This window comes from Delphinus delphis, chromosome 12 (genome assembly GCF_949987515.2).
Source record: "Delphinus delphis chromosome 12, mDelDel1.2, whole genome shotgun sequence".
NCBI lineage: Eukaryota > Metazoa > Chordata > Mammalia > Artiodactyla > Delphinidae > Delphinus > Delphinus delphis.
Genome location: NC_082694.2, coordinates 32,320,564 through 32,348,122, shown reverse-complemented (window position 1 = coordinate 32,348,122; position 27,559 = coordinate 32,320,564). Strand labels below are relative to the sequence as shown.

General features: G+C 44.8%; 1 protein-coding gene across 2 annotated transcripts in view; it reads left to right on the top strand.

Moving 5' to 3' along the window:
• Nucleotides 1-17,200: 17,200 nt before the first annotated feature.
• ARHGAP25 (Rho GTPase activating protein 25) overlaps nucleotides 17,201-27,559 on the top strand; it is an 88,123-nt gene continuing 77,764 nt past the window's right edge. The window contains exon 1 of one of the 2 annotated variants that reach the window (XM_060026459.1): nucleotides 17,201-17,600. In XM_060026459.1, coding sequence (XP_059882442.1) covers nucleotides 17,540-17,600 — 61 coding nt within the window. In that variant the 5' untranslated portion in view covers nucleotides 17,201-17,539. Of the gene's footprint in view, nucleotides 17,601-17,797; nucleotides 17,878-27,559 lie in introns of those variants that run through there. The other variant, XM_060026457.1, reaches the window with a different exon arrangement.

The window sequence follows — 27,559 nt, the reverse complement described above, 5'->3', positions numbered from 1 at the left end:
ATGGTCACAGTCACACAGATAGACAGCTGAGCAAGGAGGATTCAAACCCGGGAGTCTGGTTCTAGGGCCCCTGTTCCCCATCGAGCTTCTGACTCCAGCTCAGGCTCCTGACCCCCCGAACTTTCCACAGCACTGATGGGCTCATGAGTCCTCAAGGACAGCTTCGTGAAGCCCTGAGCCAAGGATTCCGGGCAAACAGGAGCCAGTGCCACTAGGTGTGGATGCCCTCGGGCAGGAGGTGAAGAGGTGCGCCATTTCCCCACTCTCCAAACTGGGGGGAGTGAACTTGGCCTGGGTTCAGCTGGATGCCTGTGGGCCTGTGCTGCAGCAGAGGGACACCACCTCCTCTCTGCTCTCTCTCCTTACAGGGCAAGTGTGACAGTGGCTGCGTTTGACCCTTGAGCTGGCCATTTCCGTGCTCACTTAGCCCCATGACTACAGATGGTGAGGAGGGTGGAATCGCCGGCAGATTCCATGATGCTGGGCCCACTGGGAGGCAGTGGTCATAAATGGAGCTCCTATAGTCAGAGATTCCCAGCACACAATAAAGGAGGTCATTTATCATCCAACAGTCTGTGGCCATCCATTTGGGAGAGGTGGGCAAAAGTGAAGCCCCCTATTCTGGAGCAGCGAACCTGGGAAATTCATCTGCTAGTTGTGGCCAGACCCCTGGGGATTGAGGCCTGCTCACTTAGCTGACCAGCAGTGCGTTTCTTTGATAGATTCCTAGTTGGCCCTCCTGGTCCTTGGTGGCTGTTACCTCACTGCGCTGGGTGTGAGCAGAGATCCCATAGGCCTCTGGGGTCTGTGGGCTCACTCTAGTGGCTGCTGTACCCAAAGGCTCGTTGGGGTTTTTCATTCCAAGTGTTGTTCTTTTTTTTTTTTTTTTTTCAGAAGTGGACCTCCCAAAAAGCATAACCCCACACTTGTAGCCCAGAAAAGGGAGACCCTTAGTAGCAGCTGACCCTCGTGCCCGTGGTCCCAGCCTCCACAAGTGATGGCGCTGGTGCTTCGTCTGGTAGACAGTGCTGATACTGGGTAAATACTGCTCAACTAGGCATGCAGAAGGGCTCGACGGGGTCCTCCAGGGTGGAAGATGTCTCCCCCACCCCAAGGGTGCTAGCAGGTCAGGGGAGAGCAGTAATCAGGGTGACCATGATGTCTGTGGGCCACTGAAATCCCTGAGAGGGCAGGTCACGAACCCTAAGCTTCTCCTCGTGATTGTGAAAGACTAGGGGAAGGATGGGACCAAAGATTCCTCCCCAGGATAGAGCAGTTACTGTATGAATATACTGTCGGGTCTCTGGGGAAAGAGAACTGGGCTTCCTAAGGCCCGAGTCACCAGAATCTCTTGATGGAATCTGTGCAGTGGAGTAAGGCCAGTGACAGGCAGTAAAGGATTAATGCAGAACTTTTTTTGGAAAAATAGGTATGGAGAGGGGCTGATCAAGAAGGCAGACACACCTGGCCCGGTCCTTTTTAATTTAAATTTTTAAATACAATTTTTAAAGGTTACTTTCCATTTACAGTTATTACAAAATATTGGCTCTATTCCCTTGTTGTGCAGTACAGCCTTGAGCCTGTCTTACACCCCATGGTTCGCATCTCCCGCTCCCCCTACCCTTTTCTGCCTCTCCCCCTACACCCAGCCCAGTCTTGAACCGGACTCACAGTGAATAAGTTTATATACCCGTGTGGGGAACGGAGGAGACCCCAGATGCAAAGTTGAACAGCCCTGCCGAGACCACCGGTAGCACCCGGCTCAGCCTGCCCTGTAAGATCCCAGGCAGGATGGGTGCAACCCACAGGGCTCCACCCAGGAAAGAGGGGACAAAAGGTAGAGGAAGCCCAGAAAGGGAAAGTGGGTCAAATCTGCCATGATAACCCATCACCTAAAGCAGGATGGTTAACAGCATTTTTGTTAGACGAGAAATGGAGGGGTTTCTGATTCTTAAAACATGGGGGAAAATACGGAAAGCTTGAAAGGGGAAGCCAGGCTCGGCAGAGTTTCGGGAGAACCTGGGCATGTGTGCGTGAGCTCTGTCTCTCTCTGCACGTGGCTTGGTTGGCCTACACAGGGCAGTGGGCTTGTGTTCAAGGCCAGGGGTACAAATCTGGGTTTCAGAGAGCCGGCAGGCGGCCACTTAGGTGCCAGCACTGTGGTCGCTAGTTAATAGCAAAGAAGGCAAGATCATTGGAGCCAAAGCAAAGGAAGAGGGGTTTTCAGCCCACTGAGGGCCATTCTGGTGGGCTTACCCCCTCTGGGCTCCTTGGGCAGTGTGTCCAAGCCTGTAGACCTACTGTGGGACCAGCTGTGAAACAGGAAGCCAGTGGGCTACCCCCGAGCCTGGATGGGCCATTTTTCAAAAATGATTGGAATGGACTTCATTCATTGAGAAACTTCTCATGGCAGTTCGTAATAGTTGGACAGGGTAAGAAGGGGCAGAAAACAACCTAGAGTAGGTATGAAAAGGACGGTGACCAATCAGAACACCGTCAAGGTCAAGGAAGAGGTAGGGCAAGAAGGGCTGCCTTTTTGCCCTAGGGCTCCCTCTAGGGATCAGTGAATCCCTACCCCGCACTGGGTTCCGAGGACAAGGGGAAATAAAGGCACCGAATCTTGGCACCTTGACCATTTCCATCCATCTTTGGGCTCTGGTGTGAGCTAAGTGCTTGAGAAATGCTGGCATGGAGGGACTCCCTGGGGGGCAATCACGAGGCCCAGGCTCCTCTGCCATGGGGAGACCCCTGGCCCCCTGAGAGTGGATGAGTGAGGGGTGGGAGAAACTAGGCCTGCATCCCTCGCTCACGTGGCCAGCTTGGTCACGTTAGCCTCCAAGTTGCTCTGACCACCTGTTCTGGGGGTTGATGCTTTAGCTGCAGGATGCTTTTAAAAGGGCTTGAGTGAGGGAGACAGGGAGGAGACAGGCCCTGGTACTGCCTGTAGCCTGTCACTCAGGGATGGACACAAATTGGACCTACAGATGGGCCTTGGGTGATTTCACTAACACACTTTCTGGTCCCTGGAGGTTACCTCTGGTGGCAAGATGGAGATTCCTGGGTCCCCACAGAGTGTATTGCTCCAAAGAGAGGCATACATCACCTGGTTCACTTTGGAAGGAGTGGAAGACCCCCGCTGGTTGGGCATGGACACATCCAACACTGGGAAGGAGGTGGAGTGGGATAAACCCCTAATCCAGACACCACAGAGCTATGCCCTGCGTGCTGAGCCACTGGGGTCAGACAGCCGAACTGGAGCTGAGCAGGGATGTCTAGTGGGGGCTCTGCATGGCCAGGAAGCACGGCTTCCCTTCTACCAGTGGGATAGGCTGAGACTCCCGTGGACTCAACTTCCCACTGGACTGGGGAACCCCAACTCTCCAGGTGTTAGGGCGCGGACATTTCCCCTAGTCTCCTGAATACCTGGCCTGTCCCTGAGACCGCTTGACCTATGAGCCTATAGCGTGTATTTCTCTTGGGCAAGACCTCTCACGCCAGCCCCATAAGAAAGGAAAACACCCTGCTGGGCCAAGGTCCACAGTGCGTGATCTCTGCAGGATGTGGAGAGAACGGGGCCAGGGGCACCTGGGGCCCTTCAGGTTAATACCAATTGCACTTGCTGATGTCCTTCCTGAGCCACTTGGAGGACCAAAAAGTGTAAGGTCAAGGAAATGTCTATTTACATGATGCAAAATGTCCATCCAGGGGACCTCAGCCCTGAACACCAGACTCCTATCCAGCTGCCCACTGGACTGTCTCCACTTGGACGTTTACTGGGCATCTTTAGCTCACAACGTGCTGACCTTCTCCACCACTCTGCTCCACCCCTTCTCCCCAGCCCGCTCCTTCCTCGCCTTTCCATCTCAGCCAGTAGAAGCCCTATTGTTCCATTTTCTCAGGCCGAGACCCTTGTAGTTTCCCTTGATTCCTCTCTTTCTCTCACACCCCTCACCCAATCTGTTAATAGAACTGACAGGATTGTTCCAGGATGTATTTAGAATCTCAGCCCTTCTCACCAACTCCTTGGCCACTGCCAGAGCCTGTGCTGGTCCATATGGTGATGCTTTTGTAATGTTTAGAAAAACATCACGCACATAACTTAATGGGTGGACAGAGCCTTTGAAGAGAAATGTTCCCTTCCCTCTGGAGGGATGCAGCACCACACTTAGGCCTTGGCTGGATTCCAGTGCCCCTTCACCCTACCCATGAGGGCAGTGCCTCTGCAATGTATCAACTGCACAACCATGTGTGGTGTGCTGGCTGGTCCACACTGGTCCAGACCCACTGGCCCCTCTCACCTGCACTGTTGCAGTCAGCCTCTGAAGTCTCTGCTTCTGTCCTTGCCCTCCTCACCCTTCAGGCAATTTACCTCCTTTTGCTTCCTTCCTGCCTACTTGAGCTGGGGCCTCTTATTTCCTCTTCCCCAGCCCTCAGCATGGAAACCATAGTGATTTTTTTTTTTATTATTGAAGTGCAGTTGCTATACAATATTATATAAGTTTCAGGTGTACAATATAGTGATTCACACTTTTTTAAAGGTTATGCTCTATTTATATCATAGTTTTAAAATATTGGCTATATTCTCCATATTGTACAATACGTCCTTGTAGCTTATTTTATACCTAATAGTTTGTCCCTCTTAATCCCCTACCCCTATGTTGCCCCTCCCCACTTTCCTGTCCCCACTGGTAACAGTAGTTTGTTCTCTATATCTGTGAGTTTGCTTCTTCTTCTTTTTTTGTTTTTTGTTTTTTGTTTTTTGCAGTACACGGGCCTTTCACTGTTGTGGCCTCTCCCACTGTGGAGCACAGGCTCCGGACGCGTAGGCTCAGCGGCCATGGCTCACGGGCCCAGCCGCTCTGTGGCATGTGGGATCTTCCCGGACCGGGGCATGAACCCGTGTCCCCTGCATCGGCAGGCGGACTCTCAACCACTGCGCCACCAGGGAAGCCCTTCTTTTTTTAATATTCCGTAGTTTGTTGTATTTTTTTTAGATTCCACATATAAGTGATATCATACAGCATTTATCTTTCTCTCTCTGATTTATTTCACTTAGCATAATGCCAAGTCCGTCCATGTTGCTGCAAATGGCAAAATTTCATTCTTTTTTATGGCTGAGTAGCATTCTATTATATATATATGTATATATAAAAATATATGTGTATATATAAAAATCTTCTCTATCCATTCATCTGTTGATAGGCGCTTAGGTTGTTTCCATATCTTAGCTGCTGTAAATGGTGCTGTTATGAATATTGGGGTGCATGTATCTTTCCGAATTAGTGTTTTTGGTTTTCTTGGAAATATATCCAAGAGTGGAATCACTGGGTCATATGATAGTTCTATTTTTAGATTTTGAGAACTGTCCATACTGTTCTCCATAGTGGCGGCACCAATTTATATTCCCACCAGCAGTGCACCAGGGTCCCTTTTCTCCACATAGTCGCCAACCTTTGTCATTTGTGATGGTAGCCATTCTGACAGGTGTGAGGCCGTACCTCATTGTGGTTTTGATTTGCATTTCCCTGATGATTATCGATGCTGAGCATCCTTTCATAGTGATCTTTTAAAAGTACAAATCAAGTCAAGTCACTCCTCTGTTCAAAACCTCACTCAAAGTAAAAGTCCCGGCTGGGTCCTAGAAAGCCCTGTGCAGTCGGCCCCCTGTTACCTCATCATCCCATCCCCAGCGATCTCCCCCTTCTTCCCTCCACTCCAGGGACATGGCCTCCCCGCTGTCTCTTGGTTATACTTGGCTTGCTCCTATCTCGGGTGGGGCCCTTGCACTCACTCTCCTTTCTTCTGGAATGGTCTTCTGCAGATATTCTCCTGGCTCATTCCTCACTTTCTCTAGGTCTTTGCTCAAATGACACACATCCGACTATTCACAGCTGCAGCCACCCCTCCTGAAACCCAGCACCTCTTCTCCCTTCCCAGGGAACATCTACTCTTTTCCACAGCGCTCATCCCTCGTAACATAGCACACTCATCCTGCTTATTATTGTGGTTATGTCTCTCTCTCCTCACTGGAATAAGCTTCACAAAAGCAGTTTTTGGCTGTCTTGCTTTTGGCTATATTCCCAACACCTAGAACAGTGCCTGGTACATGATAGGTGAACAACTTATTTGCTATTTGTCGAGTGAATGAGCAGCAAGAAGCAGAATGGAACTCTTCCACTGAAACATATGAAGTTGTTTTTGCCAGTCGAAAGTGGTCAAGTATCAGAAATTTCATGTGGTTCAGCCTAATATAATGCAACCCATGATTATGTTATGTGGGGGACACTTCCCCTTGATTTGCTCTGTGTGCTCCCATTCAAAAACTTCAGGTTCTGTTTAGAGCCCTTCAGGGACAAATTTCCCATTTAAATGGACATTTCTCTCTCTAATCCTGTGATCCATGGGACAGCCTTCCTCCAGGGAAAATTAAAAGACATTATTTTATATATATATATATAATATACATAATATAATATTATTAATAATATAACTATAATATAAATAATATAATATATTATTATGTAATAATATATATTATAGTATATTATATAGAGTATAGTATATATACTATATATACTGTAATATACAATAATATATTATATTAATTTATATTATGGTATATATAGTAGATACTGTATAGTATAGTACCTATATTGATATATATCATTATATATACTATATACTTTTATAATAGTATAATAATATAATATCATATATATACTATATATACTAACATACTATAGTATATTATAGTATACTATATATTATAGTATATATATAGCTTTATATACTATACTATATATAAAAATTATATATAGCATAGTGTATATATAATTTTTTTTTGGCTATGGGATAGTTGGAAAAACTAAAAGTTAATAGACTATCAAACTGTGACCAGCCATCAGAATCAACAGTAGAGCCTTAGCAGAGGTGAGATCAGTAATGAGCAGGGCATGTCCACCTCATGGCTCAGGCCTGGAGGAAAAAGGCTCTGAGCTAAGATGCCGGTACCACATCCCTTGAGCCAAACCGATTGTTCAGAGGGTAGAGTCTCTTCCTCTGCCAGTTTGGATTTTTTTTGTTCCTGTTTTACTCATATAGCTAAGGGAAAGGGAATAAGACACTGAACTTGTGACTTTTAAATACAACTCTCTTAAAGACGTAGACTATTAAAATCCATATGAAAAAGATCTTTCTCTTGATGTCTCTAAATGCCACACTTCAGGACACACATTCTGTGAAATCAGTCATACCCCTGAAGGTACGGCCTTTAACCCTGCACAGTTGAGTAGTAACTAAAAGTACAGTTGCTGGTCGACTGCACCCCCTAATATGGGACCCACATTCCAGCGCCAAAAGGAGCCAGGCAGGGAATATTAACACATGAAACTAGCTCACTCGCGTCCACAAAGAAATGTGTTTTCTCCCAAACGTCTTGACCTTCCCAGACTACCTTTATTCTCCTCACTTTTGAATGAGACATGAGTACAAAGTGTCATACTTTTCTTCTCAAATCTATTCTAAGGAAAACAACAGTCCAAGTGTGACTATAAATGGCACCTGGCCCTGCCTCTCTGGAGCAGAAGGGTCTTGGCACAGCTGACCTCTCTGAAGAGGGTCAGCCTCTGCCGAGATTCTGCTGACCGTGATCTTGTGGACACGCTGGTGCCTGTGGCTGAATCGCTGGCTGTTTCAGAAACTCAGATTCCTTTAGGAATCTCTTGATTTTAAAATCATGGCAATGAAAAAAAAAAAAAAAACTCTGTGTGAACAAGACGGGAGGATGTCACAAAAGTGGGTGCTCTGCACAGGGGACTTTTAGGGCAGTAAAACCATTCTGTATAATACCATGATGGTGGATACAAGTCATCAAGCATTTATCAAGCCTGTAGAATGCACAACACAATGAGTGAATCCTAATGCGAACTGTGGACTTTAGTTAATAAAAATGTGTCAATATTGGCTCATCAATTCTATCAAGAGTACCACACTAATGCAAGATGCTAATGTAACAGAGAAGAACAAACCTGACTCCACATTGGATCTATTCCTTTAGCTCTAATCCTTGTGTTCTGTTGCCTCTGCTTTGTCATGCTGGCTCTGCACCTTTGGTAAAAGAATGTTGCCTATACCCTGAAATAATACATGATAACCCATTCTCAAGGCTTTGACCTTTAAATGTGTAACTCTTTTCCATTTATGTAGAGATAAAAAGTTGCAGAACAGAAAATAAAAATTGTCTTTTTGGAGTTTTACAGGATCATTGTGACCAGACCTACATGGACACAGGCAAGGACAAAGGATTCCAACACCAAGACATCTGCAACAACCAGCCACACACCCTCCACTTTCAGTATAAAAGAAGCTTGAACTCTAACTCAAGTAAGACGGTTCTTTGGGACATGAGTCCACCATCTTCTCGGTCTGCTGGCTTTCCAAATAAAATCACTATTCCTTGCCCCAACAGCTCGTCCCTCAATTTCTTGGCCTGTTATGCAGTGAGCTATATGAGCTTGCACTCAGTAACACTAGTAGGCGGGAAAAGGAGGCATTGTGTGGGCGCTGGAGGGTGGGTTGGTGGTATGTGGGAACTCTCTACTTCTCATTCAATTTTTCTGTAAACTTAAAACTGCTTAAAGAACAAAGTATGTTCTTTTTTTTTTTTCTTTTTAAATATAGGTGCTCTACCTGAATTGTCAGGATAAAGTCATCAAGATGCAGTCGTTCAAGGCTTTTTTTAGCATGGCGTCCTGCAGGTTTTATGAACCAATTCACCTGGTTCAAATGCCAGGCTTCCTGGAAAGCTCACGAGATGAGGGGCGTTGTTATAGACTACTGCTGGGGAAAGTAGGATAGGGGCTGGAATAGGGGTTCAAATCCTCAGAGAGCTGGAGTGGGAAGGATTGGGAAGGATGGGGGATGGGGCTGATATTTTCAGGTGGGCAGTGTAGTCAATCAAAATACACGAGCCCCGGGCAGGTTCCACAGCAAGGAGAGAGTTCTCACGTGGACAAGGTGGGACCATAACCAGCAGGGCTTGTCGGGCCTACCAAGGTGAGGGGTGGAAGTGTCCAGCTAAGGGGCAGAGTAGTTTTAGCGCAGACATTATTTAGAATTATCCTGTGTGGTGATAATAATAAAGGAAAGCCGAGGGCTTTTAGTTTCATTCTATTTTTTAAATTCTCTACAGGCAAACACCTCTATTGCCTGCTTAGGGCAGGTGCCTCCCCTTTCCTCTGGCCACCCCACACTCACTACTGAGAGAGAAAGACATTAGATTCAGGGACCAGCACCAAGGGCAGCGCCCTAACCTTTCACCAAGCAACTCTTCAGGGGCTGTGGGAGACAGGTGGGAAGGAGGTCAATCCCCAGCCACTTCTCTAGAGCCCATGATTTTGCTGTTGTTAGACAGTGAAATTAAAGCCTCTTTTGTTTCAACTCTGACACCAAGATGCTCAAGATTTCTCTTTGTTTCTATCCACCCCCCTCCACTGTAATGTACGATTAATTTTATTAAGAACAACAGCAACAAAACCATTGGGCCAGCACTAGCAACAAAGCTCCTCTCTGTCCTCCTAGGAGAAGCTTACTGATCAACAGGGCACTGTCCTATCGCATAAGGACCTGGGTTCAGAGAAACCTCCCCGACTTCGTTTCACGGGCAGAGACTTCCTGACAAAGGTGGGCACCCACAGCGTGTCTCTCCTCGAGTCTGTTCTTCACTCAGAGACACAGACTGTGGAGAATCCAGAAAACTGAACTCCCCTTCTCTGCTGTACATTTCTTTGATGCTCCTCAGTGAGGTAGCTAGGGTATCATCCTTCCATTCCCTCCCAGGCACTGCTATAAATCCCTGCAGAAAATAGATGATGATGGCAACCACACTTGGGGCATGTGATGGAGAAGGAGAGGGAGAGATCCAGCGGCAAAGGACTCTCTCCAGCAGACCCGATCACTACTGGTAAGATGCGACTCTGTTTTCATACCCAGCATCACTTACAAATTTGCCAGGCAGTGGGTAGGGGAAAGTGGTACTTCAGAATTAAATACTGCCAAAAGTTTGGTATGCTATTCGGCACAATGTACATCAGCTTCCCCTTAAAGAAGGTTTTAAAGGAACCAAAACAAAACAGTAGAGTTAAAACCAAAACAAAACAGTAGAGTTAAAGCCAAAACTGAAGGCTTAAGTTTTAGCTGAATGTGGTCTTATAGAAATGCACGTTCCCTGTGGCTACATCTGTGGACGTTTCAAGAAGCAGAACTTATGCTTTGGAAAACCAAACCAGCCAATAAGCACATGGAAAGACACTCAACATCACTGGCCATCAGGGAAATGCAAATCAAAACCACAATGAGATACCAGTCCATACCCACTAGGATGGCGCAAATAGAAAAGAGAGATGATAACAAGCTTTGGGGATAATGTGGGGAAAAAATGGACCCCTCCTGTATCGCTGGTGGGAATACAAAGTGGTGCAGCCACTTTGAAAAACATTCTGGTGGTTCAAGAGTTTAAACATGAGTCACCGTATGATCCAGAAATTCCACTGCTTCGTACAGGCCCAAGAGAAACAAAAGCATACGTCTACACAAAAACTTGAACATGAATGTTCACAGCAGCATTATTCATAATACCCCAAAAGTAGAAGTAAGCCAAGTGTCCATCATCTGATGAATAGATAAACAAAATCTGCTACATACATACAATGGGATATGGTTTGGCCATAAAAGGAAATAAAGTTCTGATATATGCTACAAAATGGATGAACTTCAAAACATTACGCTGTGCGAAAGAAGCAAGTCAGAAAAGACCCCATATCATATGATTCCATTTATATGAAATGTCCAGAATGGGCAAATATATAGAGGCAGAAGGTAGATTAGTGGTTGCCTGGGGCTGGGTGGGGGAAGTGGGAAGGGGCTGCTAAAGGGTATGGGGTTTCTTTGGGGGATGACGATAATGTTCTACAACTGTGGTGACGGTAGAACACCTCTATGAGTATAGTAGAAAAATCATTGAATTTTACCCTTTAGATGAGTGAATTGTGTGGTACATAAATTATACCTCAATAAAGCCATTAAAAAAACAAAACCAGGGCTTCCCTGGTGGCGCAGTGGTTGGGAGTCCGCCTGCCGATGCAGGGGACATGGGTTCGTGCCCCGGTCCGGGAGGATCCCACATGCTGCGGAGCGGCTGGGCCCGTGAGCCGTGGCCACTGAGCCTGCGCGTCCGGAGCCTGTGCTCCACAATGGGAGAGGCCACAACAGTGAGAGGCCCGCATACCACAAAACAAAACAAAACAAAACAGTGAGATGAAGGACAAACATGAGAAACTGTGTCGAAATGCAGAGGACATAACAGAGGTGACAAAATGAAAGACAAAGAGGCTACAAATGAAGAACTAGCAGGCAGCTAACCAGAGTTTCTGAAGGAGATCCTAGAGCGAGTGGGATGAAAGTCACAAATAAAGGTATAAGATAACCTTCCTTTTGCAAGGTCACTCAGACACATAGATACCTAGACATATGTGACCCCTACAAATGGCCAGTAAGCACATTCAAAAGTAACTTGAGTTTCACTATTAATTAAAAAATTGTTTGAATAACTGGCAATGATTTTAAATAAAACAATGCCAACTTTTAGCAAGGCCATGAGGGAACTGGACCCTTCATATATCACCGATGTGAACATAAACTGGTAGAACCTTCTGTAAGACAGTTTGGAAACACACGTCAAGTCTTAACATTTTCATATCCTTTTTCACAGTATTTCCACCTCTAAGAATTCACCTGGGGGTGAGGGAAAAAGTGGGAGAATGGATTTCCGCAGATACTTAACTATAAGAAGATTATAAAACTTTGTGTATCTCTCAGATGCTCAGTGGTTACAGGGCTTTGTTGAATAAATTTAGCTTTCATTACACAATTAAAAACTATGAGGCCATTAAGAATGATGTTTTAGGAAAATGCTTAAGGATTGATAACTATTCATTTTTTTGTCAAGGCATGATAGCAGTTTATAAAACAACATGCATGGTAATTTTTGAATTAAAACAATATATATACAGATATGCGATATCTAACTTACAGCGCGGTGACTGTAGCTAATAATACAGTATTATATGTGGGAAAGTTGCTGAGAGGAGACTGTAAGCATTCTGACCACACACACACACACACACACACAAGTAGTAACAATGTTAACTATGTGAGGTAATGGATGTGTAAATAATCTTAATCTTGGTAATCACCCATCTGCATTGTATATGGATATCAAATCATCACGTTGTACACTTTCAACATATACAATTATATTTGCCAATTATTTCTTAATGAAGTTAAAAATAGCATATACATACACTACATCCAGAGAGGAGGCTGAGAAGGAGAAAATTTTTCTTTACATCTTAAATGGTAACAGTGATTTTTATTTTCTTTATGCATACTTAAAACTTGCATAGGCTTCTATAATGGTAAAAATAACAATAAAAGGAATGTATACGAAGTCCTCCAATGACTGTCACCTCAGAGTGGAGTCCAAGCCCTCAGCCAGTGCCTGAGGCCCTGGCCCAGCGGCCCTGCCCCCTCGGCCCATCTGTCTGTCTCCCCCTCTTCCAAACTTACCCCGTAGCCGTAGCCAGATGCCATTCCTAGCTCTTCCCTAAGTGGGTTTGGTGTTGTCGAGCTCTCTGCTCTTTCATCAGCCTGGAACATCTTCCTCTGGCTCCCTCACTATGCTTCCTGCCTGCCTGCTCTCTCCTGGGTCACCTTTCCTGGGAAGCCTTCCCTGGCCACCCAAGCAGAGCTCACAATTCCTGTTCCACCCTACTCCGTGCGTACACTATTTTTTTTGTCTCCAATGGCACTGGTTTACACTTCTCTCTCCTGAGTCATTTGAGGATTAGGCCAGGTTCTTAATCATCCTGTTTACTCAGCATCCAGCCAGCACAGTTCTGGATAAATGTTTATGGAGTGAATGAGGGAACGAATGAACGTGAGCTCTGGGTTCCCACAGCTGCAGGACATCTGCATTGAGCACCCCGCAGCTCTCTAAATGCCACCTCCCCTGGACTGACAGAGCCCACCATCTTCTCCTTGAGGTACCTTGACTCTCCCTCCTCATCAGTAGCCCTCACTCTTTCTGTCCACACTCCATCTCTGTGATTGGAGCTTCCATCTCTGCAGGGACTGGGGCCAGGACTGTGGGCATCTTTTTTCTCCCATAGAAACTCCCCGGGGCCATAAATCCTACCACCTGGATGGCTTTTGCCTTGTTTTCCCTTCTTTCCCTGAAAGCGGCCATTGACGTCTCCCCCGCTCTCACTCTCACCTCCATGTCTGCCACAGCCTCTGCAACCTCGCTCTAATAAAAACTCCCCGGTAGCTTCTGTTTCCTTCAGTGTAAAGTCAAAACTTTTCCCAGGGATCCACCACGATCCAGCCCTGGTCTCCCTCTCCAGCTTCGTCTCTCCTCCATCCCTCCCCTTTCATCCTTTTCTGGAGCAACCTGATGAGTCCTTTCTTACCTCTGTGCCTATTGCATGCTGTTTGTTTCGTATGGAAAACTTCTGCAACACTCTTCTTCCCTAACTCATTCATGAAGCCTTAATATAAAAGACACTTCCTTCAGAAAGCCTTCCCTCACAACCCCAAGTCCCAGTTAGGCCCCTCCAAGATAAAGTCCCATACTCCCCAAACTGCCCCCAGTATACCCTTCTCACGTAGTATTTAATTGTTGACTTAACTATTCTCTCGCAACAGACTGTAAGTTGAATGAGGGCAGAAACAAAGTCAGCTTGTTCGTGAACATTCTACCAGTGTCCAGTAAAAAAAATAAGCTCTTAATTAATGGTTAGCATTCAGTAAGCAAATAGATGAATGAGTGTTTGCTTTTCCTTTTGCTATAGCAGATGCTGATTCAAACTTGGGAACCAGACAAGACATCTATAGTTCTTCATTTTCTGAAGGTCAGGAATCGGGGAGCAGTGCTGCAGCGACGCTGCCCGTCACCCCTACCCAAGCAGCTGACTGCTCCAGAGCAGGCTTTTCGGAGGGACGGCAGCTGTGCTGGGCCTTTCCAGGGGTGCTTTTCTTCTGGCTGCCTTTCCAAGTATTCATGAACAACTTCCCCATCAGTCATGAGATTTTTCCCAAGACTTTCAGGAACCTACCCTGAAGAGTAAGGGAAGTTCTCTCCATGTTTCTAAATGCTACCTTCAAGATATTTTCAGAGTTCTTGAGTTTAGGTCCCAGGATTGAACCTTTGCATGATGTCAAGTTCCCTGTGGAGATGTTGCTGGGCTGGGACTCGGGATGGCTATCCACACTTGCCTCCACCCCGAGTCAGGATAGAACAGAGAAGTGCTCTTTGGGTCAGGCAGGCAGTAATGCCAAGCGGGCGCTCCGAAGTCTCCAACTGACTAAGTTCAGAGGAATCCAGCACCCCTGGGGTGCTTGGAGGGTAGCTGAGCCGTGTTGGTGTGATGCACTGGAGCATTGATCAGCAGACATGTACTCCTTTTCCCCCCTGTCCCCCACCCCCGGGTTGTGTGTACTTCCTGTTTCACTGACTTTGGACTTGGTCATGTGATGTGTGTGGGTCACTAGAATATGAGCAGATATGATAAGAGCAGAGGCTTTAAATAGGCTTATGTGGTTCTTCCCTCTTACACTCCTTTCATTCACAATGAGAAGAATATGCCTCAGGTCACCCCTGCTCCTTCAGCCTGGTCCCCCGGATATAAGTTTTGGATTTTTTTTTTTTTTTTTTTTTTTGCGGTACGCGGGCCTCTCACTGTTGTGGCCTCTCCCGTTGCGGAGCACAGGCTCCGGACACGCAGGCCCAGGGGCCATGGCTCACGGGCCCAGCCACTCCGTGGCATGTGGGATCCTCCCGGACCGGGGCACGAACCCGTGTCCCCTGCATCGGCAGGCGGACTCTCAACCACTGCGCCACCAGGGAAGCCGGATATAAGTTTTGGACAGTTTAGTTTGAGGTGGTTATTTGTTATATAAGCAGAGATGTGTATGATTTGGGGTTCAGGGGGCAGTCTGGGCTAAAAATCTACCTTGGATGGATCAGCAAATGCATGGCATTTAAAGCCTTGAGACAGATGAGCTCACCAACGTGTGGGTATAGATGGAAGAGTAGTCCAGTGAGTGAATCCTGGTTTCCTTCACTGTTAAGAGGTCAGGGAGATGAAACGGAATCAGCAAGGAAATGGAGATGAAGCAGAACGGCAGGCAGACAACCACACCAGTGAGGAACGCTGGGAGCCAAGTGGAGAGAGGGCTTGGGCTTGGAGAAAGGAATCAAATGTGTCAAAGTGAGATGACATGTGGAATTGACCAGTGGATTCAGTGACAGGGATGTGGTCGATGTCCTTGATCAGAATATATTCAGTGGAGTCATGGGAGCAAAAACATCAACCAAAAAGATTCAGGAGAGAATAGCAGGACAAGTGTTTGCAAGTATAGACAATTCTTATGAAAACTTGGCTCAGAAATGAAGGAGAGAAATGGGGCTGTAGCCAAAGGGGGAAATGACATCGAGAGAGATTTTTTAAACTGTAGTATATAAAAGAATAAGTGTGGGGCTTCCCTGGTGGCGCAGTGGTTGAGAGTCAGCCTGCCGATGCCGGGGACACGGGTTCATGCCCCGGTCCGGGAGGGTCCCACATGCCGCAGAGCGGCTGGGCCCATGGGCCATGGCCGCTGGGCCTGCGCGTCCGGAGCCTGTGCTCCGCAAAGGGAGAGGCCACAGCGGTGAGGGGCCTGCGTACCGCCAAAAAACAAAAACAAAAAACAAAAGAATAAGCGTGAATGCTGGTGGCAATGATCCAAGAGAGAGAAGAAACTGATGAAGCAGTAAAGATAGAGGAGTGATGACACAGTTTATCCTTCGGAACTGAGAGAAGATTGAGTGTGTGAGCTTCCATGCATGGAAGTGAGGGCGCTACAGTGATGGGAGCTTGCAGACGTTCTCCTCCAGTTGCATCAACTTTCCCAATGGAACAGGAAGCCAGGGCATCAACAGAGTGAGTACATGGAGGCAAAGAGGAAAGTATAGCAGAGTCATCCAGGAGGGCTGAAGAATGAATGGACCAAGGATGTGTAGCTCATATTCTGGCCAGTAATGACTCTTGTGAGCACTCTTACCTACTATCTTATTAGTTCCATTACCTTATAGCCTTATTAGTCTTATTATCTACTCTCTTTAATAAGCCTCATGATAGCCCTCTGAAGTAGGTCCTATTATTTGCCTCATTTATAGATGAGACTATTGAAGCACAGAGTAGTCAAGAAACTTATCCAAAGTCACACAGCAAGAAAGTGGTTGGGCCAGGATTTGAACACAGGCATTCTGGCTCTTGGACCAAATACTTAATCACTAGGTCAGTCTGGCCCAGTTGAACATACGAAAGCCTGTCACAGAACTGAACTAAATGGAATAAGGGTTGAATTGATGTTTGTGGTGTAACCACTATGCCTCCAGCTCTGTACTAGATGCCTTCACAACTCTGTGCAGTCACGGTTATTATCAACCCATTTTACTGCTAAGGAGACTGAGGCCCAGAGAGATTCAGTTGCTTGTTAAAAGCTGCAGAGCTAGGAAGTGGAAGAACTGAGTTGTGAACATATATCAGTCTGATTCCCAAACCCACACCCTGTACACAGGGTCAAAGAACCACGATAACACTTAAGTGGGTCTACCCAGCTAAAGCTCACTTATTAGCTAAATACATCAGCACCCTCCTGACATCAGGCTGAGATCACTTGGAACCTTTGTCCTGAGTAGGTGGAGAACTTACTATGTGGGCCTTATAGCAGGAAGAAGGTGACTAAAAGAAGGTGACCTAAACGAAGGTGACTTTGGGGGAAAGCTCTTTGTCTTATTGACCGTTTTTGTAAGCCCACTCTGTTCAATGAGAAGGGAGCCTTAGAGGTAGATGGCCAGAGTCTTAGAATTTTCTTTTCTTTTTCTTTTAATCAAACCTCTAGCACTCACTCTACTTATATAAGCATTTCCAAAAACCATTTTCTCAAGAAAGAGATTATAATGTATCATTACACTGAACAACCACCCACTTCCTCAAATGCAAGGAAGCAGACAGTTAAAAAAAAAAAAAAAGCCAAGAGGCAGCCGTTGTTTATCACGACCTCGCCTCAGTGAGGCCTGAGATTCTTTTGAACAGGAGCTTTGCTTCCCATGACGCAGAGTGAAGTGTCAACTGGGATATTTCTGGTAATACTGAAAGCAGGAAAAGCAGGGTGCACACTTCATGAGGTACCAGCCCCCCGAGGGACCGTGGGCAGGTTTGGGTACCATCCCCGGTGACAGATGGATGGACCTTTCATCTGAGAAAGGAGAAGACATGCTGGCAGACCAACCTCAAACCGAAGATTGCTTGTGAAGCAATCGTAAAGGGGAAAACACACACACACAAGCTTGTGGGGCAAGAAGATCAAAAAGCCAAGAAGGGCGTGAATTGAGGCAGACTCCCTGCTTCAGCAGCAACTCACCCAAACCAGAAGCAAAATGTCCCTGAAGTTGCCAAGAAACTGGGATTTCAACCTGCGAGGGGAGGCTGGGAAAATAGGTATGGTCAACGTCTTTTTGCTGCCTTTGTGGTTCTCATGCTTGAGTTCCCACCATTTGCATGTCGGTCTGCAGGGAGCAGAGTCTACTTAAAAATGAATCTGTCGGCAGAGCTGGGTTTGGGGTCAAATTTGCATTCAAACTGATATGATGGCTCAGAGTTCCCAAGTGCTGGGGAGGGGTTCTTTTTTGTTTGGAGGTGGCGGGAATGGAGCTCCTTGGTGTGTGGGATCTGGGGTACTTGGGATGGACTAAGGCTACAGATCTCACAAAACATGGTGAGTTTTTCTCTGTTTATCATGGAAGGATAATTTCCCTCCTGTTTGGACACTCATCCGTATTTTGAGTGGATTTTGGTAGGAGTCTTTGGAAATGCTTGATCTGTAAAGGAATGCAAGGTGTTCTATTTTGTGAGTCCACTGGGTCCCCAGACCTTCTCTGTGGACTCGGGGCTAAGGCGGTGTTACTTGTAGCAAAAAGTAAAGAGTGTGGACAAGACAGGAATACAGAGACCTTTGAAGGTATAACAAAGACACGTTTAATTAAAGGGACAGAATACATTTTAGATTAATTACCTTAGGGGACTCTGGTATGTTTTCTGAGATATTCTGGCCTTTAATTCATACCTCTTCCATTAATGATGTTGCTGATACATTGATTTTTAAAAAATTTTTTTATTGAAATATAGTTGATTTACACTGTTGTGTTGGTTTCAGGTGTACAGCAAAGTGATTCAATTGTACATGTATATAAACATATATATTCTTTTTTACATCATCTTCCATTATACGTTATGACAAGATATTGAGTATAGTTCCCTGTGTAATACAGTAGGTCCTTGTTGGTAATCTATTTTATATATAGTAGCGTGTATATTTTAATCCAAAACTCCTAATTTATTTCTCCCCTGCCCTTTCCCCTTTGGTAACCATAAGTTTGTATTCATGTCTGTGAGTCTATTTCTGTTTTGTAAATAAGTTCATTTGTATCATTTTTTTTAAGATACCACATATAAGCAATATCATATGATATTTATCTTTTTCTCTGGCTTACTTTACTTAGTACGATAATCTCTAGGTCCATTCATGTGATACACTGATTTTAATCTGTTCTATAATTGTTATCATGAGTTTCTTTATATGGGTTCCGTCTACTATTAAATTGACCCCAGTAATTTAGAATAGAGCAGTTGGGCTGGAAATGATTCCCTGTGTTTTGCCCTTATGCTTGTATAGTGAGATAACTTCCTTGTTAATGGACATAGATAAGTATTAAGGTGTTTCTAATGGCTAGGAAAAGTTTTGCTTGGAACAGTTTTAAACCTGGGCCTCTAACAGTGGTTAATGAGCTACTAAAGCAAGGGGTCCACTGCAAAGTCACATATCTGAGTGTTAATGATATAGGTCTGAGAAAGAATTTGAAAGAAAATTGAGAGTAATCAGAGAAGCCATTTATCTTGGTAACCAGGGAGGATTAGTGGTCTCTAACCAAGCTGGGAATCATCGAAGGTCGGTTCAGAGAATGAGAGATTTTACGTAATCAGAGGTTTTTCTCCTAACTACTGTTGATATCAATGTACTTGGCCAATGCTCATTCTATTGTATGTCCTAAAAAATTTGTTTTTAGAAGTAAAACTTCTCTGATTCTGTTCCTTTTGAAAATGTCTTGCTTCTCTTTACATGGGGTCACTCTACCCTCTCACCATCCGTGTTTGAACAAGTCTTATTCTCCTTCTTTTAAAAATGGAAGCTTGAGACAATTAATGGTTAGATGATTAATTGATTAAATGGTTAAATGATTTTTTTCAGGGATAGAGGACGTTACCACATTAGAGTGCAGGTCTGCATAATCTCAGACCTGGGATGAGGTTGGGTAGATTTCATGATTTCTACCAACGTTTCTTAAAACATGGTCCCATAGTTAGCCTGTGTTAGAAGTCACCACAAGTGCTCACTAAAAATGCAGATTCCTGGGCATCACCCTGACTTGTAAAATCAGAATCTTTGAAGGGAGATCCAAGCATCTGCAATTTAATAAGCTCCCAGCCCTCCATCTCACCTGATCAAGAAGTCCGGCTGTGGTCTAGGTTAGTAGACTTGGACAATTACCATTCATTTAGCATAGAGCATGGTGCTGGGTCCTACTGGGCACACAACAAATATTTGTTGACTGAATGAATGAGTGAGTACAAGCAGATATTATTTAGTATTTTTTAATGAAAAAAATCATAATTACATAATGAAATACAGAGGAGCCCTTGTCATTATCCATGCCATTTACAAGTTTGTCACCCCAAGAGATTGAACTGCAGCCAGAACACTTTTTGTGAGTGTCACGTTGATGAGAATTCAGATCACAGGCTGAGCCCTCTGAGGGAAGAGAGTCATTGACTCAACCATGGGACCTCTGGTCCCTTCTCCAGCACCCTGTGTCCAGGTGTGACGGTAGGAACTGACTTAAGAATAACCAAAGATGCTCACATCTATTAAAAATTGTGTGGAGCTGGGAGTCATGACCTGTGGTTTTTCCAGACTGGGCTAGTCAGGAGTAGGTCTGGGTTTCTCAGTCTGGACACTACAGATATTTTGGGCTGGTTAGTTCTCAGTGATGGAGGCTATCCTGTGCATTATAGGATGTTAGCAGCATCCTCAACCTCTATCCACTAGATGACAGTAGCACTCCCCTACCACTATCAGTTGTGACAACCAAAAATATCTCCAGAAGTTACTGGATGTCTGGGGAGAGATAGCTCTCCTAGTTGAAAACCACTGGAATAGATCATCACCAAGAGGGTGTGGTTATCAGGTCACTTGGGACTGGAATCCAAGTATTACCTCATGATTCATTGTCAAGGTCAACTTTCAAGAGGCTCTTAGTAAGATATAACTTCAGGGAATGGGCAGTGCCCTAGGAGGACACCAGGTTCAGTACTCAGGGAAATAGCAAGGCACTGACCCATGATGTGTCCCAGGAAGGGGCTCCAACGTCTTTTTGGTGAGCGACACTTCTAGTTCCCTCTGAATCTTGTGAGTGCTGAGCCAGGGCTGGAATGAAAGTGGAAGTCTCCGAGAGAGGGTGGAGGACTCTCTGTACTTCCATCTCAGGGAGTGGGGAGGGCCCCAGTGGCTGGGAGGCTGACCAGAGACCACACCATGGGTCTGGAAGCGGTGGGAGAATGTGACCCAAGCTACCCTGTGTCTGACCTATTGGTCCTAGGAGGGAACAGGGGTTGGAGGCAAGGGAAACACAGAGCCAACAGACTTGACTTGAGGTGGAGCCGGGAGCACATACTTCTTCCTTCGATCCTTTGTCATCTTCAATTTTAGTCCAATGGTTAAAATCACGATAGCTTTCCATTTCTTTCATGTAGTGTTACTCATATCTTTAACTCTTTCATTTATGTGTCTTTCTAACTGAACTGTAAGCCCTAGAGGGTGGGTTCTAGGATGCAGTGTCCTTTCTTGCACACTGTCCAAGGGCATGGCGCATCCAGAGGCTGGCATGTAGGTGCTCTATTGAGAGGGTATTGACCATCCAGGGAAAGCCCTTCCTGCCCGGCTGCTGGGGAGGGCTTAGTTGGAAGATCTCTGGGTGAATTTCAGGGCCACCCACATTGTATCCAGTTGCAGGCACGTATTACATTGTTCTCTGCTCCCCTAAGCCGAATGAGGGGAGAATGTGCCCTAGAGAGCATATGACTCTGAGATACGTTAAAAAAGTGACTTTGGAGGGACAGTTGTTTTCAACTTTCTTTTACCCTCTGAAATTCAATGTTGAAAAAATATTATCCAGAAACAAAAATTCATTATTCTCATCTCCCAAGTAGTGAAGTGAAAAACAACAGTAGTGGAGGGCTTTTTTTCCACTTGATAAATCATTATTTGTCTGATATGGGATCTAGTTTTGCTCTTTAGAAAATCAGAGTAAAGGGAATAAAAATATTTGTTACTTAAGACCCTGTAACTAGACCAATTTCCAATGTAGGTTATTATTCTTGTTAAAAGCTGTCAGATTTGAAAGTACAGTTTTAGATAAACAGATGCATAGATAGATACAGAGATCCACAGAGGCAGAGAGAATTGAATATATAAATAAGTCCTATGAATCAAAAAATAGTTTAAAAAATGAAGAAACAACATGAATAGGTATTTTACAGGATAGGAATAATACTGCCAATAAATATATGGAAATATGGTTGATCACAGTAATTAGGAAATGTAAATTAAAAGCACAATGACATACCTAACCTCACCCACCAAAATTACTAAAATGAAAAATTCTGACAATACCAAGTGTTGTCAAGGACACGGAGCAATAGGAACTCTCAGACACTAAGAATAAAACAATTTTGGAAAACAATTTAGCATTGATCAGTGAAACTGATGATGTACAAACTCTATGAAGCAGCCATTTCCCTCTGGAAACTGTCCCCTGGAGAAGCTATTGTGTATATGAACAAGAAGAGATGTACGGAAGTTCCGTAGTAGTATTTCCTGAAATAACAAGGGGCAGGAAACAACCCAAGTGCCCATCAATAACAGAATAGAAAAATAAATTGTAGTATCTTTATAAAATGTAATGCTACCCAAGAGCAAAAACTAATTAATTGTGGTCATATATTTCAATGAGTCTGAATAGCAAAAACTTAAGTTTAGGCAGAAAAGGGAAGTCACAGAAGATCAGAATGGGGATTCATTTACAGGAAGCTTAAAAACTGTGTATGTATATGGCAAAACTATAAAGAAAAATGAGGAATTGATTAACATAAAGTTCTGGATGGTTGTTACTTCTGTAGGAAAAAGAAAGGGAAATGCATTTGGGAAGGTCCAAATGTACCTAACTAACGTTATTGGTAGTAACATGAGAAGTTATTTTATTATTGTATATAAAATGAACAAAGAAACGAATGCATAAATAATCTGGGTAATGCGTAAAAAAAATCTGGAAGGAGATATACAATTTGTTAATACAGTTGACCCTTGAACAATGGGGTTGTTAGGGGCGCAGGACCCTCCCTCCCCATTCCGTGCAGGCAGAAATCTGAGTACTACTATCTCTGCCTCAGAAACAAAGCAATTGATAAATTACTCACTCAAGGGGGCAAGATGTTGAAATAGCAAAAGGATCTCCAATCGAACACAAACTTTTCGCTGAACTTAAAGATCTGTAAAATGAAAACACAGGAACTACATTTATCAAAAAAATTCACCTATAAGTGGAACTATGCAGTTCAAACCTGTGTTGTTCAAGGGCCAACTGGAGTAGCTAATCATGGGTGAAGGATTTATGGCTGAGGTAGACCCACACATGTATGTATTATTACTTTATAAGTATTTTCCAGAGTTTCTATAGTGAACAAGTATTAACTACATGATTAAGAATACTCAAAGCTAAAACAAATTCCAGTGCTTGGCCAGGTGTGTTGGCACAAGGTCTGGCGGCACATGTTCTTTGGCAGTCGGCAGCCAGGTGCCAAGCCCTCCTGCAGCTGCAGAGGTTGCAACCAGCCAGGACCTACACGTGGTCATCGGCAAGCTGCTCATTATAGGGGTGTTGGAAAGATCCTGGGACTGGTTAAGGAGACTAAGTTGGTGATGATGGTCCCATCACACACAAGACAGCATGAAAGAAAAAATGCCTCTCATGAGGCAGCTCTGTGGTTGTTTCATTGGACAGAGGAGAAGGGAGTGTGTAAAGAGCTTATGTGAAGCCTCAGCGTTGGCACAGCAATTGAGACAAAAGGGCACCCGTGGAGACTCAGGGAAATACCACAGGGAGAGCCAGGGTGAGGGGCAGGCCAATGGGACAGATTCCAGCCTGGGGGTGGTATGTAAGTTTTGTGGAGTCCCCAGAGGGGAACTGAGATATGGGAGTTACAAAGAGAGAAAATAATTTACATTTCTTGTCTTGTGCTTTACTCATCACCATTTTTCTCCTTGCAAGCTTTTTTTGTTCTTCCTTTGAATACGTTCTAAAAAATCAAAATCACTTTACACACACACACAAAATGACACCCATAGGTCTGGCAAGCAAATCTAAAGGCAGTCCTGCTCTCTGCTCCTCCAAGGCTTACAGGCTAGTGTGGCATAGACAGAGAAACAATTACAGGACATCAAGACCAGTCCTATGATAACAGCCGTGGGAGCCACAGGAGGGCTCCTAGGAATCGACATGCTGGTCCCGCCACCTCTCTCCCCAACACTGCCATTCATTTTTATCTATATATCTATAGATAAAAGATATCTATAGATATATCTTTAAGATATAGATGTGTATGTTCTTCAGTGAGTCCCAGACTTGCCATCCTTCTCAGACTGATTTTCCTGTACATGGTCCCTGTTCTTTTGGAGAAGAAAAAACTCTATAATTTTGTGTAGCTCCTCCTTGTGAAGGGATTAGACCTGCCCGCTTACTCTTGCCACAGGTGCTTCCCCAAGCAGACGCACGCACACTCTAGACCCCAGCCATGTCCTTTTCAGTTCCCTGCCCTTTCTCATCTGCCTGGAGCCCTCTCTACTCAGGGCTCCCTTACTACCACCCGATTCCTGCCCGTGCTTTAGCCCACACTTTGTCTCCTTTGAGGAACTGGCGTGCTTCCTCGTTTCTGTTAAGACAGCTGTGAAACTCATTGTATTTCTCTTTTTGTCTTGGCTGCCAGGAAGCTCAGAGCTAAATTAGGCTCTACCACATTTCAGTCACAGTGTAGACATCTTGTCCCCTGGGAGACCTTGAGTCTACCTATCACTGGAAGGAGAGTGTAACAATCTTTTCCCAGGCCATTTAAACAGAGAGACTCACAAATCTAGAAACTGTGGACTTCCTTTGCAGTGAGCTCAGCGAAGGCTCCTGAACTTGAGAGATTTGAGTCAAACCTACCAACTGATCGATTGGCTTTTATATTTTTAATTAATTAATTAATTTTAAACATCTTTATTGGAGTATAATTGCTTTACAATGGTGTGCTAGTTTCTGCTTTATAACAAAGTGAATCAGCTATACATATATATATGTTCCCATATCTCTTCCCTCTTGCATCTCCCTCCCTCCCACCCTGCCTATCCCACCCCTCTAGGTGGTCACAAAGCACCGAGCTGATCTCCCTGTGCTATGCAGCTGCTTCCCACTAGCTATCTATTTTACGTTTGGTAGTGTATATATGTCCATGCCACTCTCTCACTTTGTCCCAGCTTACCCTTCCCCCTCCCCGTGTCCTCAAGTCCGTTCTCTAGTAGGTCTGCATCTTTATTCCCGTCCGCTTGGCTTTTAAACAAAGAAATTTCTCCTTAATCAGTAATGTGCAACCCCAGCACTCTAGGCCCTCTCTGGAGAGAACTAACTCGAATTGCCTGTAAAAAGTAGCACCGACAGAAGCTTGTCTAAGGGATGAATTGCCCATTGGCTTTTCTTGGTAAGAGTGTAGGAGTGCAGGAAGGTGTGTGTGGTACAGAAGAGAGTGCGTGAGCTTGGGACCCCTTTGCTGATTTGCAGTAAATCCCAGTAAAACATTCACTTAATTATTAAACAGAATTAATAATATGTATGTTGAGAGGAAGAAAACATTTCATGCACATAACACGTTAGGTGTTTAGCAAACACCTGTTTCCTTTCTTTATAGATAATCTGATTTCTAACCTCAGATCAAACTAGAAGCTGTGCTTGGGCTACATGACCTTGGCATCCTTACAGATGGTCTCACTAAGCTGCACTTTACTGTCACCCCATCAGTTTTAGTCATCACTGCAGGTAACAATTTCATGAAATCTGCTCCTCATTTTGTAAAAATGAGAACAAGAAATGAACAATGCAGGCGACTCCTATGTGTAACCCTAGATGAGAAAATTCACTGAGACTTCAGTGCTCATACTTTGTCTCCTTTGAGGGACTGGCATGCTTCCTCCTTTCTGTTAAGACAATTGTGAAACCTATTGTTTTTCTTTTTTTGCCTTGTCTGCCAGGAAACTCAGAGTTAAATTGGAGCTCAATCACAACTTTTACCCATTCAATTAGCAGACTTATATTTTCCTTTGTCTTTGGTATAAATTTATGTGCTCATTGCAAATGAGTTTTCTATTTGAAGGTGAAAAACCCATGAAGTCTTTTAAGGAGAGAGTGTGAGTATATGCAATCTATCAGTAAACAACTCCTCAGGTAGCCTGTGAATAAATTTCATACTTATTAGTGGCTACTGGGCATTATAATTTCTCTAAAAACAGTGTTCAAAGAACATGGGTGCTCAGAATCAATTCTTTTAGTTCATAAATGAAAACACAATTCTATGACCACTCGTATTTTATTTATTTATTTATTTTTGCGGTACGCGGGCCCCTCACTGCTGTGGCCTCTCCTGTTGCGGAGCACAGGTTCCGGACGCGCAGGCTCAGTGGCCGTGGCTCATGGGCCCAGCCGCTCCGCGGCATGTGGGATCTTCCCGGACCGGGGCACAAACCTGCGTCCCCTGCATCGGCAGGCGGACTCTCAACCACTGCGCCACCAGGGAAGCCCCACTCATTTTTTTGCTAGTTATATGTAATGATGGTGGCTTCAGGACACCGAGGCCGATCATTTTCATTTCATTCATTCATTCATGTAACATGTATTTGCTCACCTCTACATGACAGGTCCTTTTCAAGGAACATTCTCAACATTGTGCCCTGTGACAGCCGCTTCACTTCATCCTTATGCTACTCACCCACCTCCAAAATGTGTACACACAGATGTTCCAGATGGGGCTGGTGATACGCTACTGCTGGAACCCTGGTCTATGGCTTCTGAACCATCTGTAGGCTTCCTTGTTGGTCTGAGAGTTTCAAAGTGAAAGAGGAAGTGGTACAGTATGAAGTTTCTGATGCTGATATAAAATATTTTTTAATATTTAAAAATGATTTTTATAAAGTTTACCAAAAAACTTTCTAACAAAGTCTGAACTAGCTACAGTGACACACGCCAACTGTGCACAATATGGTAGTTAGAAAGTTACCTTAAAGTAAATTCCACCGTCACTAGTTGCTAGTCATGTGACCTTGGTTCTCACTTTCTTTATCTGTAAAATGGGCATAATCACAGTGCTAACCCATATGGCTGTTGTGACGATTAAAGGAGACCATCTTGGTAAAACCCTTAGCATAACAGCAGACATCAGCATGTGCTTCGTATATCACTTGTCATCATCACTGCCGCCAAGCGCATGACTACAATGTGGGTACGCTATCAACTCCTTCTAGCCAAGTCTTTGGTGAAAGCCCCAGCTAGCAGTGTTACTTTAGTTTGTCTTGGTCCCGTTTAGTTCTTCTCTTTTCTCTTTAGACAAATGGCCTTTTCAGCATCTGCTGATCCCCTTTGCTGCCCAGTGTCAGCCCCCGGCTCACCACAGCACTGCTGCTCTGGGGTTGCCTGACGTGTCTTGTTTCTGACTCCTTCACCTCCAGTCTTTGACTCTGCAGCCCTTCCTTAAGGCATACAAATTTCATCCACTATGTTTACACAGCTACATCACTTTTCACCGTTTGTCCTTTTCCTTTCCTCTTGCTTTTCTTTTTTTTGTTTTGTTTTGTTTGTTTTTGCCATTTCTTTCCTAAGTTGGTAAAGTACCTGAGTTGTGACTTTCCTATAAGGATGAGGAAGGGCTTGTGGTAAGTGTCCTGCAGGATGTTTGCTGTAGAGAGGTCCCTGTCTCCGTGCTGCTGTGATAGGGACCGTTCCTCATACTCCTCTTACTCTGGGTAGGAAAAGAGTGACTCTGGGCTGTGCACCACCTGGGTGACCCTCCTCCATTGCTGAGGAACCGCTTCCGCCAGAGCTGCAGACGTCTCCCACTGTCACGAGTATCTCTGGCCATCGAAGTGAGGTTGCATGCTGTTTGTTTGGGCCTCATTGGGGTCTATGGTTAATGTCTGTGATGTCTTACGTGTGAGCTACAGCAGCAGCAGTTTAGTTTTTCCAGTTCTGTAAGAATCCCGCATG